This window comes from Triticum aestivum, chromosome 1D (genome assembly GCF_018294505.1).
Source record: "Triticum aestivum cultivar Chinese Spring chromosome 1D, IWGSC CS RefSeq v2.1, whole genome shotgun sequence".
Lineage (NCBI taxonomy): Eukaryota > Viridiplantae > Streptophyta > Magnoliopsida > Poales > Poaceae > Triticum > Triticum aestivum.
Window position 1 is genome coordinate 446,859,593 of NC_057796.1, and position 15,960 is coordinate 446,875,552.

The window sequence follows — 15,960 nt, forward strand, 5'->3', positions numbered from 1 at the left end:
GCTCCCTCCCGCGCGCGTCCGCCGTCTGCAAGCGGTGGCAGCGCGTCGCCACCGACCCCCAGTTCCTCCGCTGCTTTCGCGCCCACCACCGCCTCTTCGGCGCCTTCGTGTGCAGCGACCACGAGGTCGTGTTCGCCCCCAACCTGGACCCTCCCGGCCGCACCCGTCCGGAGCGCTTCTGCCTCGGACGCTATGGCCTCGGCGACCACCGCTACGACATCTATTTCCTCGGGTACCGCCACGGCCGCGCCCTCCTCAAAGACATGCTGCAGGAAGAGTTCGTCGTGTGCGACCTCGTCACCGGCGAACGGCGCTGCGTGGCTCTTCCACCGAACCTTTCCTTGAACAGAGGCTGCATCAATGGGGCGGTGCTCTGCGCTGCCGGCGACCAGCGTGCACGACGGCTGCCACTCGGGGCCATTCAAGTTGCTCATGGTGTCCACCGGCAGAGACGACGACCGATCACTCGCTTGCGTTTACTCTTCGCAGTCCGGCATTTGGGGCGATGTCATCTCAACCAAGCCTTCATGTGCAAATTGCCATGCCTGCTCTCGCAGCAGTCCTAGCACCCTTGTTGGCAACGTCGTTTACTGGGTGCTTTCGCCGATCAACCACGGCATACTTGAGTTTGATCTGAATACGCAGAGCCTAGCTTTGATCAAGGCGCCTTGGTGAACCGACGATTCGCACACGCATCAGATCATCCAGGGAGAGGACGGCATTGTCGGTCTCGCCGCATTTTCTTACTCTAGCTTCCAAATGTGGCAAAGGGAGGTTGACTGCCATGGTGTCACCACATGGTTGTTGCACAAGACAGTTGACATGCATAACATTCTTAGACTTCTCAGATTGAGTTAGCATGGAGAGAGATGGTGATACTGGGGTATGATGAGGTTAATGGTGTGATTTTTCTGTATGCGGACCGCAATGCCTACATGGTTGAAGTTAAGTCGATGCAACCCAAGAAACTTACTGGAACCCATTATATGAATAAGTATCATCCTTTCACGAGTTTCTATATACCAGGTGATTGCTCACCTTTAATCATTATATTGCTCGTTCAATGCATTGTTTCTCAAATACCTTTGTTGTTTTTCTTAAGCGTTCACTAATAATTTAAGCTTAGTTAGCAACTGTCCGATGCTAGATAGATGAATTTTAGCCGCAACGGATGTCAAATGAGTAAAACTGTAAAATCAATTGTCAAATGTGTAACTTACTGATCACCGCCCAGTTGGCATGTTTGGGGCCTTAAAGCTAGTAATATTATGATATCCAGTACTTCCATTCTTTTCTTTTTCATCGATATTCACAGGGGACACAGCCACAATTATGATATAGCTTTTCTTTATGTTGATAGGCTGGTCATGAGTTCTAACACTTTAAACCCTCACGTTGCATAGGTTCTGCTAATTAGGTTATGTTTGTATTTGGTTACTGACAGAGTGATGATTTTGTTTTCTTTAGGCGGAGGACCGGCTGCTGCAGTTTTCACCGAGTTTGTTGCATTGGATCAATGTGGTCTGAAATATTTTTATGTTGTCTGAAGGAACTTACTGAACATGTGCCCTGGACTCAAGTTCGAATGTAACAAGATGCTTCTGAATATTCAATCCAGGAAATTCCAGCTTCACCAAGTAATGTTTCAAGTCGGATTTGGTTGTATATTGCTTTTCTTTACATGTTTCTACTTAGCAGCTCCAGCTCTTATCTTCAGTGGTTAATCATCATCAGACATTAAAAAAGAAGCAAGAACGGTACCTCGATAAAGAGAAGGGGAAGAACATCACTCATTTCTCTGCAGATCCTGTTAGATATGAACAATTGATCCTCTTATGAGGAGTCGGACTACCTTTTATTCTTCTTTTCATTTACAGGACGACCAATTTGGTCGGAAACACACACTCACACCCCAATCCCTAGTATGCATCAAACTGCCACCCCTATTTGATTCTGTACATTCTGGTAACTTGTCTGAAATTACCGGCATTTCCCTTCGGCCATTGCGCCTTGAGCTATGAACTGCATGCTCTCTCACAGTCCAGGGTTCTTCATTCAACAAGTGCTTCATCTCTCCAAGAACAGATGGTCATCGACCTCTAGATTGGTGAATGTTAGAGCCTTCTGAAACTTTCTGTGGCATAAAACTTCAACCTCGGTCATGTAGACCGCGCACACCGGGCGGTGATCCGAAAGATTAAGCTCCGCCCTTCTGTAAGAATCCAACCTGATGCCCTTTCCATATGAAAGAATCCGATCGCACCTACAGAAGTATGCAACATTTATTTATCCTGGGTCTTATCAGATTAAATGTGCGAAACAAAAAGGCAGGAGCTTAATTAGGCAGATAGCATACCATGCAGGTCTTCTTCTCGCCGATATTGGCTCGTCACCCGCATACTTATCTGAATTAAATTCGTATTTATATGTTGGGGGGAAGCTAATCACCCCTTCGATCCAACCGTCAAATGTACGCCCTTTCATCAGTTCCCATTTTAGCTGTCACAGCAAAAGCGTGAGCTGGAAATACTACAGGTAGTAATTTATGTACCGAACCATTAAATTACCTGATCATTGTCAAACAATAAATCCCATTCCTGTCTGGAGATAAGCTCATGTGTTCTTTCATATGATAGGTTGATTCGGTAGTTGAGATCCCCAAACCATATAATCTTTCTGAAATTTATGAAATGGTTGAATATGTAAGCAATTGAGAAAATGATTGCATTGGAGGATAGCAAAGATTCAGGCGACACAAATTTGGCGACTTACTCATGGTCATGTATTCCCTTAGGCATGCTGACTCTATGAACTGGGTTAAATATCGTTCTTCGAAGGATTTCTTCAACATCTGCATTTCTCTTTGTTAGATTTCCATCCTTTTCACCAGATGTCAGGTGGCAACATACAAAACAAAAGGGTGTCTGATATATAGACATGCTGACTGATATTGATCCCTGGAGCATCGCAGAAACAAATGTCATCAGATGATTTTGTAAATCAGATAGTATCATACAGGTGTATTCATGCTGAATCTAATAAGAACTGATATGAGATGACAAGGCAAATCAATGAAATGAAAACTTAGGCATAAAGTACAAATCAATGCAAAATGAATGCTGAGAGAAAATAAGATCAAGTTTGGCACTTGCCTTGTTACCGATGTAACCCATCGCGCCTACACCTACAGTTGATACTCTCAAATTGTGAATGTGCCTCCTAAGGCCTCTCTGAACCCACACCGAAAGATATATTCCCACCATTTGCTTGCTTATTATCCGTACAAAATTTGAATTTTTCCTCTTAACGACTCTATTATCGGTACTAACATCATGGTCTAGATTATCTTCTGGAAAACCATTAGAATTCTCATGTCTCGATTTAAAAGACGCAGAAGCTGCTAGAGTCTTCACTGAAGTAACTGATGTGCTGTCCTGAAGAAGATGAACCTGCATATCCAATTGGTGTTCAGGCCAAATCATTCCAGGCCTTTCCAAGTAACCGGCTTGGTTGCTCGGTTCTTTCAGATGAGATATAAAAAGCATATGACTTGAGTTGTGGGAGTGATGAGAAGTATTTACTGGAAGCATCTTCCTGAAGTCTTCACCTTCGTGAACTCTTTCACTGGAAGCAGAGGTGGGGTATTCATATGTTTTACAAACGCCACTATCATTAGTAACTGGATTAATGTCTTGTCCAATCAATGGATGAAGTTCCCCCTCACTTTCATTGTCGGCCTCACTAAGAAAGCCATCTTCCATCACAAGATAATCTGATGGATTGAACTTTGATGGTGAAGGAGGATCACTGACACATTTATGCTTTGGTTTATATGGACATAGCTTATTCAAAGTTTCACGAATGATATGTTCCCAGACAGCAACTGGATGGTCATCTTCAGCACCGAATATATTCCCAGCATTTAGTGGGACAATTTCTTGAAATCTGAAAGATGGTCATAAATTTCATGGTAAATATAAACTAAGGGAATGTTTGGTGCCGCTTGAACTGTGGCTTTAATAAAAGCAGGGCCATGGGCCTTTCATCTAAAATAATGGCAGTAGTGCACAACAACAAATCACATCTTAGCCAAATATAATAAGCTAAGGTGTGACACGGATGAAAAACTGATTATATACCAGCCCATAACCAAATAATTTTCAGATACTCCCTCCATATATAACTTAATATAAGACGTTTTCTGACACTGTCAGACACTATGACAGTGTCAAAAACATCTTATATTAAGTTACAGAGGGAGTATGTTTTAAGTGGATGACCCAGAAACAGCTTTTTAAGTTTTCCCAAGATTGCAACTGCTATGCCTATGTCAGATTGTGACAGCTTATTTTGTGTGAATCTGTGCCACGTATCTTCTTCCAAAATAAGAAATGAAGATTCGTGCAATTGAAAGTTTATGAGCAGTGATTTACCCGAGAACATAAATATCAGCTGGCTCCTCCATGGCCAGCCATTCTTGAATGTCTAAGTCAGTAGGTGGAACTCTGCCTCCAACATTCCATGTCCCTACGAAAATCCTGCATGTAAAACCTCGAAGGTTGAAAGCAACACACAACCATAGTAGCATTTATTAACCTAGTTGCAGCTAGTCTGAAATGTTTTATGTGACAGAAACCAGGCGTATGAGCATTTTATTTCAGTAACCACACAGGATGTTACGAAAATACTGTCAAAAAGGCCAAAGATAAAAGGGGAGCAATATATAAGACTAGCTATACCTGAGTTCAGCGACATCGATATACTGAGCATGAAGTGTGTCTGAATTGCACCTTTTAGGTCTGTCAGGCACAGCCTTCACCTGATTACCTACGAATTACAGCTTGCATCAGCATATAAAGCAATTGTCAACCCAGGTCAAACAGATGTTCGTGCCAGTATGTAAGGCAGCGCGTCAACGAATGGCTTACCAAACAGTCGTTTAATGTAACAAAACGGGCTTCATAGAAAGTCGAAATGCATATTAAAAGGCATCCAGGTGCTTCCAAATTATCATGCATGTATTTCTTTGAAATATTTGGCTTTATGTAAAGCCAGACCGTTTGTTCTTTATCATAAAAAAAAGGTTGCTTTGAAATATTTATTCACAGAAAGTGGAAAAGCACTATCCACAATTTTTGATATTTTTATTACCACTACACAATGCCTATTTGCTGGCGTGGACACAACGTAGTAGGACCCAATTCCTCTTATGGGGAAAATATATAGAAGAAGATTGAGCTGCCAACAACTGTTTTGTCCATGCATTCTTTTCCAACAAATGAGATAACGATTAAATTACCAATCGTGCCCGCACCAAGTCCACGCGATCTCCTTTCCTCATCATACAGTTTGTGTTCCCAACAGCAGCACTTCTCTGCACAAATGGAACGAACATGGCAGTCAGAATATGGATGTATGATCATCGATATCGATCTGCAAATTTAAGCCGAAAAAATGTATGCCTATAATTCGCCATGGATTTTTGTTCCACACATGTGGCACCTCACTTAAAAAGATGAAAGGGAGACAAAACAAATTAACAACCATTTCTTACTCCTAACCCCTTTCTGCATAAAAAAGACAGTCTCGAAAAGGCGGTGTTCAAAAGCGGCCAAACTTTTCCCCCATTGCTCACCCTTTTGGCTGAAGCAGGCTTTGAGACGAAACAAAAAGGCATCAGGAATTTGGAATCCTCAAACCCCTCGACCAAACCTTTCTCTTGGTTAAAAATGCCGAATATGCCAATATGCCAAACGAAACCGGTGGTTTGCAGAAAGTGGATTAGCAGCCGGACATCACGGTGGAGGTCGCCATCGACCAGGGAGATGACCCTCACGGCACTCATGGCCATTACCCATACGAAACTGAACTGGTGGCGCTCATGATGCTGCAGCACGATGAACTCAGACGAGAAAGCGAGCAATGAACAATTGAACTGGAAATGCTAGCCAATCATCCATCGTGAGGCTATCTGCGTTGCGAATTCGCAATGTGGTTGTCTGCACTCCAATCCCCACACAAGAAATCCCCCTATCTCGCTCCCAGCGGATCGAAGCAGAGCGGCTCGCTCGCAGGAAATGGGGGAAGGGATCACTGAAGAAGAGAAGAGATGGGCGGACCTTGGTGGCCGGGCTCCTCGTCGTCGTCTGCCTCGGCCTCGGCCTCGTCGGCGCTGAAGTCGGAGTCGCCGGAGCCGGCGCCGACGTTCAGCCACTTGCGCAGCACCACCCTGCGCCACAGCCTCTCCGCGTCGCCGCAGCACAGCAGCATCGCCTCCGCCCAGCTCTGCATCACCCCCTTCGAGAAGCAAGCAAGAAGCCACCAGTTTCATCAGCAATCTGTAACAAGCTAGTAATTCCCAAGCTCAAATCGCCAAGAACCAGTACCTGCTCCTGCCGACTCCCACCGTCGCTCCGAGCAGCCGCGTCGTCCCGGTCCCGGTCATCTCGCCAAGGACGGAGCAACGGAGCCGCCGGGGAGGAGGAGGACGCCATTGCCGTCCGCCGGCTCTCGTCGTGACTTGTCTGCGGGGTCATCTGGGTTTTGAAGCAGGGCGCCCCGACGACAGCCGTATCTGTCGCGGAAGAGTTCGTGGGGCAATTGACTGCCGCATCGTCGGCGGCGATGACGGATGGATGGATGGTTAAGACAGCGAGGAGTGCCGGCGACCCGTTCGGCTCGTCGCCCGTCGCCTCTTTCTTAACTGTTTTGCCTTGCTCCTAACCGTATCATTATCCTGTCTTTTTTTCGAAGGGTATCTTAATAACGACATCTTCAACTCGAAAAAAATAAATCAAACAACGACATCTTTTATTTTTCTTCTACGAACTGGTTTTCAGTATTTTCCAGCTTTTTTTGCCGCCATGTGCATTTCACTCAAGAAGGCGTACTTTGTTGATGGACATATTTCTGAAATATTTGTCGTCAAATCATTTTTCATGCCCACGTGTCATGCGAAGCAGAAACGCGGCGTAATTTAAAGAAAAATAGAGTACACGAAAGACCCACACGACATCGACATTTTCTATATATTGATGATTCGACGGGATGGCTGCTGTTGTCATTTCCTTTGCCTTTGCCTCTGTGGCTTTCAGAACCTGGTTTTAGTCCAGATGTTTTGTATGGTTGTCGTGGTTTCGTTTCTATGAAGATCGAAAAAGATGATTCGACGGGAAATGCATTAGGAGTTGCTGAGCTGTAGCGTACTATACTAAACTTATTTTACAATAATTTGTTATGGAAAAAAAAAGGTCGTGAAACCAATTATCTTGGTTAGCCAAACAGAACAATTGACAGAAAAAAAAAACTGATTGGAAGAACTGGATTGCCATAATCCACCTCAATCAGCCTTAACTGACCTAACTGCCTAAGCACATTATTCTACAGCACTGGTGTGCTGGATTTGGCCCGGTCATGTGAACTAGTTGTAATTTCCAATGAGTTCCAGAAAAAGAAAATTACAAAGAGATCCTCAATGATTCGGCGACATGTCCCGGGCATCCCTCCAACATGATTAAACTCCAAGCAAAATACTACTAGTACATGTACCCGGACTTTGGTACAGGATGAAATCGTGCAGGAAGCGAGTGCGCAGCGCATGTTTATTTTCCTAATCAGGAGATGACTAACCCGGCCTCTTGCTATGGTTGAGGGTCATTTTTGTGTATATATACTATGCTGTTGCGCTGACTATTACTGTAGCTTGCATTCTCATACATGGAAAAAATAGTGGTGGAAACAATGCTTCAGCCAGTTAATGATCATCTTCCTCTGTGCCTGAAGACGGTGGGAACCCAACAATGATAGCTGATAATGGCTATAGTTAAGTCATCTCGATATGATTAATTAGAACAGTCCAAGATCTCGACGAAAGCAGCCGTTGCCTAATGCCTATAATCAAACCGCTTCTCCCGAATACTTCTTCTGGTTATCATCACAGGTCTGAACCGTTCCGAGCCAACAAGAAGCAATTTGAAAGAAATTAAAAGGGAATTAGGCAACAGAGGTCGGCAAGAGGCATGGCCACACGCAACGCAGGTCGCCGTGGCGAATGGACAAGGTGATGTTGAGCTGGATCGGATCTCTCAGCAGATACTACCAACGCTTATCAGCTGGACTTTTCTTTTTCTTCTCCATAAAACGTGCAAGCATGGATCAGCCAACAACACTATTTTTCTCTTCATCAGCGAAGACTATCAAACGAGCGAAAAAAACAGGCATCATAAACGATATAGTACAATGCTAAAAACAACAGCGAAGAAATCGAGGGGCGTCGATAAAGGGTTCGGGTTGAATCCCCAGGATAAGCGACAGCAAGTGCAAAATGGTGTGCAAAGGTCTGATGCATCCCCTCAAGCAACAAAAGGAGCTTCTTCTTGCCCACACAACAAAACAAAAACCGTTCGCTATATTATTTCGCTGTCAGTCACAGGCCCCTTGCCTTCAAAGGAGAAGCAGATAGCGCGCGCATGTTAAAGTAAACAGACTTAGAATCATCCACTTGTCAAGCCTCGTGATGGACAGACGGACGACTAGCCCGATGGCGCGTCCACAGCCGGAGAGGAGTCGACGCTTTTCTGGGCCTCCAAAGCTGCAAGCCGCTTGTCGAGAGCCTTGTAACGGGCGTCCACGTGGTCATGCAGACCTTTCACCTGGAAAAGTTGTGATTTAGAGATCAGATGCTTATCCTCAACCCAACCAGTATCATGCAGGTGTATAGTGGAAATGCAGAGGGAGCATGGTTAACAAACACCACATGTATAGAAACCTCAATCTTGAAGCTCAGACCAATGATTGCGCTGCTTAAAAGCCCATGACATGTGAAAGACAACTTCACTTATGAAAAACATCCACAGGTAAGCTTTACCTCAGAGGAAGAAATATATCCTCAACTAAGGTTAGTACCAACCGCTCAAAATCAGCATAAGACGCCCATCCCCACATTTCAAGCAACTTCTTATGGGATAACTATACGAGCATTTGTCTTAATCGCATCTACCTGGACAAATTTCAGCCTTTCATCTATGAAATTCTGCCCATTTACATGAACTACTGAACAATCCCACCAGTGCATACCGAATGACCATGGTAAATCAGACATGATGAATCATCCTAGTGTTCTTCTCATATTTCATTGTCAGGATATCTATTGTTCCATCATTCTGATGAAGTTACCCCAACTTCATACTGGAAGGTACTCAAAACCACCAACATTCTTGTTGATGAGACGAACATGTCAGCTTCAAACGTTATGATACAGGTAATGTCCAAAAATATTATAGTCTATAATTAAGTTTATCATGGAAAAAATCATCTATGCCTTTGCATATATATGTTGGAACTTGGAAGATTGGTTCTGCCAATGAAACTGAAATGTTCCTGAGATATGCTGCATCAATGGATGCCAGTGCTCAAGTCATTTGCAGATAACTAAGTTAAGTTCAACTATGACCATGGCATGCTGTTAACACAAAATGCATCTTCAAATGCAAGATGACTTGCAATCTACATTGTCAGGGCCTTATCATCTGGTAATGTGCAAGGCGCTACAGACATATTCATCCATCCATAATCCAGAAGGTCAAGTTGCAGAAAACTAGTCATGTGCATTTAGATGACACAAGAAACAATCACTGGGGAACCTCAGAACTAGAACAGAAGATACTTACTCTATCCCAGGCAATCCCACAAACCAACTGCTTTTTTGAACAAAATACAACAACCATGCAACGATGCAACATGGCACCTCAGATCTTATGCAAAACAACACTATGCCTCAGATCATCCCTAAGATCGTATAAGCTACTGAACTACCCAATAGAACAATAACCTGAGAAGCCAAGATAACTATACTACATCGCAGGAAGTGGTACTGGAACTGTCGGCCAAGGAGGTGAAAATCAAAATGGCATTGCTGGTTACCGATTACAGGCTGTAACCAAACTAAAAGTAGTGGCCTGATAAGGTCCATAGAAGCATTAACATGCATCACCACCACAGGCACCCCCAAATAATCAGCAAACAATACTTTACTGGGGCATAATAATTCAGGCCTGACGGCTATCAGTACCTATCACTGGATAGGCTCTCCTGGTGTGTGTCCAAGTAGGGTGCTGGCAAACAGTTTCAGGGCCGGCCAATGATGCTAATAGGAACATGATTAGGAAATCACAAGTGCGATTCATATATAGGGTTTAGAACCAAACGCCGTCTCGGGGAGGAAGGGGGTTTCCCTGATCCCCATTCTTCTTCCTAGACAGGCGCGGTTGGGATCCACGGAGTAGTGGCACAGAGTCCGAGATCTGAGACGCAGAGGCAGAGGGGAGGAGGAGGGCGCGGCCCGTACCTGGAGGGCCGTGGAGTCGTGGGCGAGCTTGTAGTCCTTGTAGAGGAAGTAGCCGCCGCCCGCCGCCGCGGCGGCCGCGCCCGCGAAGAAGGAGGCCAGCCTCACCCGCAGCATGAACCCCATCCTCCTCCGCCTCGCCGCCTCTTGCTTGCGCTCCTTGGTTCCCCTTCCTTCCTTCCGCCGCTCTCTGCTTGCGCCGACTGCGACGGACGGACGATTCGGGGCTCGCGTCAGACGGCTCGACCTAGGCCTGACACCGGGTCCCGCATCTCAGTTGGGCTCGACATTTCTGGGCCAGGCTAGCCGCGAAGAGAAAGAATGGAAACCTGGGCCGGACCGACTCGTTCACCAGAATAGCCCAAACGGAGGACGGATGAGAAAATTTCCAAAAAAATATCCCCGGGAGGAGATAGAGCTGGAGCAGCACAGCCGCTGACCGCCACGCCGCTCGCTCGCTCCCCGCGAGCTCGCCATGCCGCCGGCATCCCTTCTGTCCCTCCTCCCCGCCGCGTCGGTCTCCCCGCGGACCCGCCCAGCCAGGCACGGATCCCCTGCCGCGAGCCACCGCCTCCATTCCCGCATCCCCGTCCTCCTCAGCGCGCGAGCTCCCCCGCCACTCCGCTCCTTACCCGCCTCCTCCGATGTGGTCGAGGCCGGGGGTGGTGGAGGGGGAGGCGAGGAGCTCCACCTCCTCGACAAGCCCTTCCCGTCCCCCTCCGCGTCCGAGGAGGACGAGCCCGAGCCGGAGGCCGCCCCGGCGCCGTCCACGGCGGAAGCGCTCGCGCCCTACCTCAACTTCTTCCAGGTGAAGGGCGCCGACGCCAGCGAGGGCACGCCCGAAGCCGCCGCCCCCGGGAAGCACGCCTCGGAGGACGGAGCCGTATCGGCCGGGCGCGGGGTCATCTACTACGACCCCAGGCCCGGGGACCTGGTCGTGGGCGTCGTCGTCGGGGGCGACGCGCGGGCGCTCGACATCGACGTCGGCGCCGGCGGCGAGCCGGCGCTGATGCTGACCAAGGAGGCGGCGCCTGCGTCCCCGGAGGAGTTCGGTTACCTGGCGTGCGACCTCGCGTCGGGCGGCGCGAGGGAGTTCGCCGCGGAAGGCAGGGTCGGCGTCGCGGCCGGCGGAGGGGGCGCGAGGGTTGGGAGGACCGGGAAGGAGAAATGCGCGCCGGTGGTGGGCGTTGGCACGGTGGTGTTCGCCGAGGTCCTCGGCCGAACACTTGGCGGGCGGCCGCTGCTGTCTTCGCGAAGGCTGTTCCGGCGCGTCGCGTGGCACAGAGTGAGGCAGGTCCTCTATGACTCTCCTCTCTATTGTTGTTGTTGTTGGAATTTGATGAACTGATCTAGTATTAGCCATGACTTGATCGTTCAATGTATGTTTTGAGTGTGCACTGTCAGTAGTTCAGAACCAGATACAGATAGAGTTTGTTTGAAAACAATGTAGTACCAGATAAGTACTTCAAACACCACTAGTAATGTAGTGTGTATGATTAGTATCAGGAATAGATCTGCAACCCCCGAGTCACGACCGCCGTCTTGCTTGTACCAAGTAGATTTTTCATATACTGGCTGGCCTATCTAAAAGCTCGAGCTATTAAAGCAGTGTGATGTATATCTTGCTTGTAGGTTAATAGGCAATTACGTACGTACGTACTATCATAGCTTGCTCCTAGGTTGATACACAATTTTGTCTTCAAGGTTCTTAGCATGGCATGAGTCAAAATCATTTGGCATTGCAGCCCAAAATAGAGCATCTCATGTTTTTGTTAAGAACGTAGAGTGATTTCATGCTTAAGTACATGGAGAAATGATTGGTATTATGATCATGAGACCTTGTAATCTTCCAACTAATAACAAGTACATGCATCAAAATTGATGTTTCACATCTTGGGTGCAGAGCAGTGCAATGGAAAAAATTGTAGGATGGAAAACCCTTGTTTTCGTCATGTTTTTTCGATGACAATGGATGATTGGACATGACTGTGACCTATGAAGTTTTGAGTTCAATAGCTATTATTTTTATTCTGAATATTTTATATATGACAATTTCTGTACATACTGGTGTCCAGATAAAGCAGCTAAATGTACCTATCAAGGTTAAAATTTCTGAGTGGAATGCTGGAGGCTTGTTGTCAAGAATTGAGGTGCGGGTTACTCATAACGAGTTCAATGGATTACATTACAGTCCACTTCTCAAAAATTGTAGCTAAAACTCACATCCATGATTCCATCATTTAGGGGCTCCGGGCGTTCCTACCTAAGCCTCAGATGATGACTAGACCAAGAAATTTTACAGATCTAAAGAACAATGTAAGACGCATGATCCCTTTTATCTAGTTTTGTCAAGTTATTGTCAATAAAGTGGCTGTAACTTGTGAATTATATTGTTTCTTCTGCACAGGTTGGTCGACAGATACATGTCTGTATTACAAAGATTGACGAAAGGACTAACGAATTAATAATTAGTGAAAAAGAGGCTTGGGTAAGTTAACTGCATGTTTACATGGGCCTCTGTTCAGTCTGTTGTCCTTACCTGCAGCATTCACTAACATATTACTCCCTCCATTCCTAAATATTTGTCTTTTTAGAGATTTCAAATGGACTACCACATACGGATGTATATAGACATATTTTAGAGTGTAGATTCACTCATTTTGCTCCGTATGTAGTCACTTGTTGAAATCTCTAGAAAGACAAATATTTAGGAACGGAGGGATTATTTACCAGGATATAATGTGTTTTTACTGTGGCTCTTCATAGTAGAGAATCTTGGTCCATCAACTTATTGAATTGCCTAAAGACACAATGCAAGAAATGTTTATTTAAATAGCTTTCGCTACAGTCGACAACTCGTGATTAATACACTTGAAGTATTTATATCAATTGAATTCTGCAGCGCATTGGTCAGATTTTGACTTGTATGAGAGAGCAATGAGTACCCTTGAGTTCTTCTGATTAATTTTGATCTTCGGTACTTCTTTTAGGCAATGTTATACCTTAAAGAAGGGGCTCTCTTGGAAGGGACAGTCCGCAAGTTGTTCCCATATGGTGCACAAATTAGGATTGGGGAGACTAACAGAAGGTAATATCACTAAATTGAACTAAAACCACAACACTTATTTTGGAACAGAGGGAATGCATACTAAATATGGCATTTCTTCTTTTCTGCTATAGTTCATTTTACACTTGAAAGTTGAAGGAGCATTCCTTCCAGTTCCGTCATTTCATTAGTAGCTGCTGATAAGTTTCTTTTTGGTCATACTCTTATAGTCATGCATATGTTTTAGTATGGCTTACTCCTATTTTATGACAAACAAAAATAGGTTTACCAAATAATTTAGAAGGTGGCTGTTGCCACAATATGTTTTAAATCTTGGCAACATTGATGATGCTAAGTCTTGACTAGATTATATAAATATAATTGTCAATCTTGCTCCTTTTGACATTCTTAACTGGATTACGTGAACAAAAGAGTGATTGTTAATTTTAGTGGAACATGAGATTTACTGACTAGCCTTCACACTGATGAGTTCCATTGGAAATTCTGATAATTCGCCAGATAATGAGGTCTCTCTTCTTTTATCAATCTCCTGGCTTAGAATATGAGAGATTGCTCTGTGCTCTAGCGAAGGGCTTGTCTTGTTCCTTTGGAATATGTACTTCCAAGTATTTACATGTCATGCTTCACTTTCATTTATAACAGATCATATAACTTCAAGCATTTGAGTATGCATCTTCCCTTTCAAAAGGCACTCCCTCTGTTCCAAGATGGTCTACTCCCTCTGATCCATATCAATTGTCGCTGCTTTAGTACAACTTTGTACTACTAAAGCAGTAACGATTAATATGGATCGGAGGGAGTAACTTTTTTCTGAATCAGATGTATATAGACGATTTTTAATGTGTTTGTTCACTCGTTTCAGTCCATATGTGGTCCATATTGAAAACATCTTATAATTCGGAACCTAGGTAGTATTATCCATCTTGTATTGTTTCATGCCCGAATTCAGTTTGGACCCCATCCAGTCTCATTGAACCATAGGCATCATTCTATCCACATGGCAAGCTTGTGAACAATCTAGAGGTGGGAACATTTTCGGATGTTTAATTTACAGCTTGTGATGCTTCTGCAGTGGTTTGCTGCATAGCTCAAAGATAACACACGGTCAGCTGAGATCCGTCGGTGACGCGCTCAGAGTGGGCGAGAGAGTGAAAGCGCTTGTGATCAAGTCGACAACGCCAGACAGAATTGCTCTTAGGTACGTGAAAGAAACTCGTAAAAACTTAAAAAACCATGCATGTGCAGCACTGAGAGCTCACGTGTCTCGGCTCTGTGCAGTATTAGGGACCTTGAGAGCGAGCCTGGACTGTTTCTCTCCGACAAACAGGTAAGAACACTGCCTCTTTGGCTCTTCAGTTTTACATGCTATATGTGTCAAGTTGCCAATGCTCAAGGTAGTCACATTTTGCATTGCCTCTGGTTTCTGCAGAAGGTGTTCGCCGAGGCGGAGGAGATGGCGCGAAGATACCGGGAGCAAATGCCGGCGACGCCTCGGTCTGGCGAGGCGCCCGATGACGGCGACGACGATACCGTCCCGTTCGAGGACGAAGCGGGGTCGTACGCCAACTGGAAGTGGCTGAAGTTCATCAAGTCCGACAGAGTAGACTGTAACCCCAGTGTCACCGGACCATCGGTATTGTAACGCAGGAATGCTGACTACCTCTGCACAAATTTTGTTCGGTCAGCCGCACGGTTTCCATGAGTGCATCACAAGATGAAGCTCAAAGGTGTCGGTGAGCGGCACGCGGCACCCTGAATCCCTGATCGATCTCACGAACACATCACAAGTCGCTGTTGGCAGTGCCTTGCTTGCTCTATCTGACGCGCACTGCTCATCTTCTCGTCGCCGTATGTTCCAAGCCTGGTCATCGTCGTGTCTATTCATCGCAACAGTGAACGAGAACGTCGCACAGTGGCCGACTGACAACCCCTGGAATAATCATCTGCCGGTGCGTGCAACAACCCAAAGCCGACCCATCGTGTCAACAGACGATCGATCTGGATCGGAGCGGCCCTTTGCTCGCCTCCGGATGAGAGCGACGGCTCGGCCCCGTGGGAACACCGGACGACAGGTTTCGAGGTAATTAGCCACTTCATTAGCGTGCTAATCCTGTCGTTGGCGGACATGGTTTGGTCGTTACGGACTAGTTTATGCATCGGTGATCGGATGGATATAAACTGTCGCGAGGGGATGTGATGTCGTCGTCGGGGAATTCTTTGGGGCCCGGACAGCCGCTACGTCGAGATAAACAAGCATGCAGCCGCGAATTGTTTTATGGTGATGAGTGATTCAGTGGCTGAGGCTTCGTAAGAGACGAAAGCGAGATCCTAACTCGATCTTGTTGAGCCTATCTATTCTATCATCGCCGGCCACTGAGATTCCTCAGATGTCACGTCGCAGAGACTTCGGTTCGGTTCAGTTCAGTTCAGGCTTCTCAGCAAAGCTCTAGCTGTATACCTGCTCCCTGTCCCTGAGAGTACAAATTAATTTATGGGGAAAATGCCAAAGGCGTGCTCCCTGTCCCTGAGATAGTGAGATATACTACCACCG

General features: G+C 46.0%; 3 protein-coding genes across 4 annotated transcripts; 1 reads left to right on the forward strand and 2 right to left on the reverse strand.

Moving 5' to 3' along the window:
• Positions 1-1,776: 1,776 nt before the first annotated feature.
• Positions 1,777-6,308, reverse strand: LOC123182796 (type I inositol polyphosphate 5-phosphatase 1). Of its 2 annotated transcripts, XM_044595461.1 has the most exons (10): positions 6,120-6,306; positions 5,300-5,374; positions 4,740-4,827; positions 4,434-4,538; positions 3,582-3,945; positions 3,153-3,449; positions 2,773-2,957; positions 2,568-2,676; positions 2,357-2,499; positions 1,777-2,263 (listed from the first exon to the last, which is right to left on the reverse strand). In XM_044595461.1, the coding sequence occupies exons 1-10, from the start codon at positions 6,289-6,291 to the stop codon at positions 2,068-2,070; spliced, it is 1,734 nt and encodes a 577-aa protein (XP_044451396.1). In that variant the 5' UTR covers positions 6,292-6,306; the 3' UTR covers positions 1,777-2,067. The 2 variants fall into 2 exon arrangements, with proteins under 2 accessions (XP_044451396.1, XP_044451395.1); XM_044595460.1 differs by having other exon boundaries at positions 3,153-3,945; positions 6,120-6,308.
• Positions 6,309-8,272: 1,964 nt separating this feature from the next.
• LOC123182798 (uncharacterized) lies at positions 8,273-10,631 on the reverse strand. Its single transcript, XM_044595464.1, has 2 exons — positions 10,346-10,631; positions 8,273-8,651 (listed from the first exon to the last, which is right to left on the reverse strand). Exons 1-2 carry the CDS (start codon positions 10,466-10,468, stop codon positions 8,532-8,534), a joined length of 243 nt encoding a protein of 80 aa, XP_044451399.1. The 5' UTR covers positions 10,469-10,631; the 3' UTR covers positions 8,273-8,531.
• A 75-nt stretch (positions 10,632-10,706) lies between these two features.
• LOC123182797 (protein PIGMENT DEFECTIVE 338, chloroplastic) lies at positions 10,707-15,128 on the forward strand. Its single transcript, XM_044595463.1, has 8 exons — positions 10,707-11,636; positions 12,418-12,492; positions 12,587-12,658; positions 12,750-12,830; positions 13,333-13,430; positions 14,482-14,607; positions 14,688-14,736; positions 14,839-15,128. The coding sequence occupies exons 1-8, from the start codon at positions 10,818-10,820 to the stop codon at positions 15,049-15,051; spliced, it is 1,533 nt and encodes a 510-aa protein (XP_044451398.1). The 5' UTR covers positions 10,707-10,817; the 3' UTR covers positions 15,052-15,128.
• Positions 15,129-15,960: the final 832 nt, after the last annotated feature.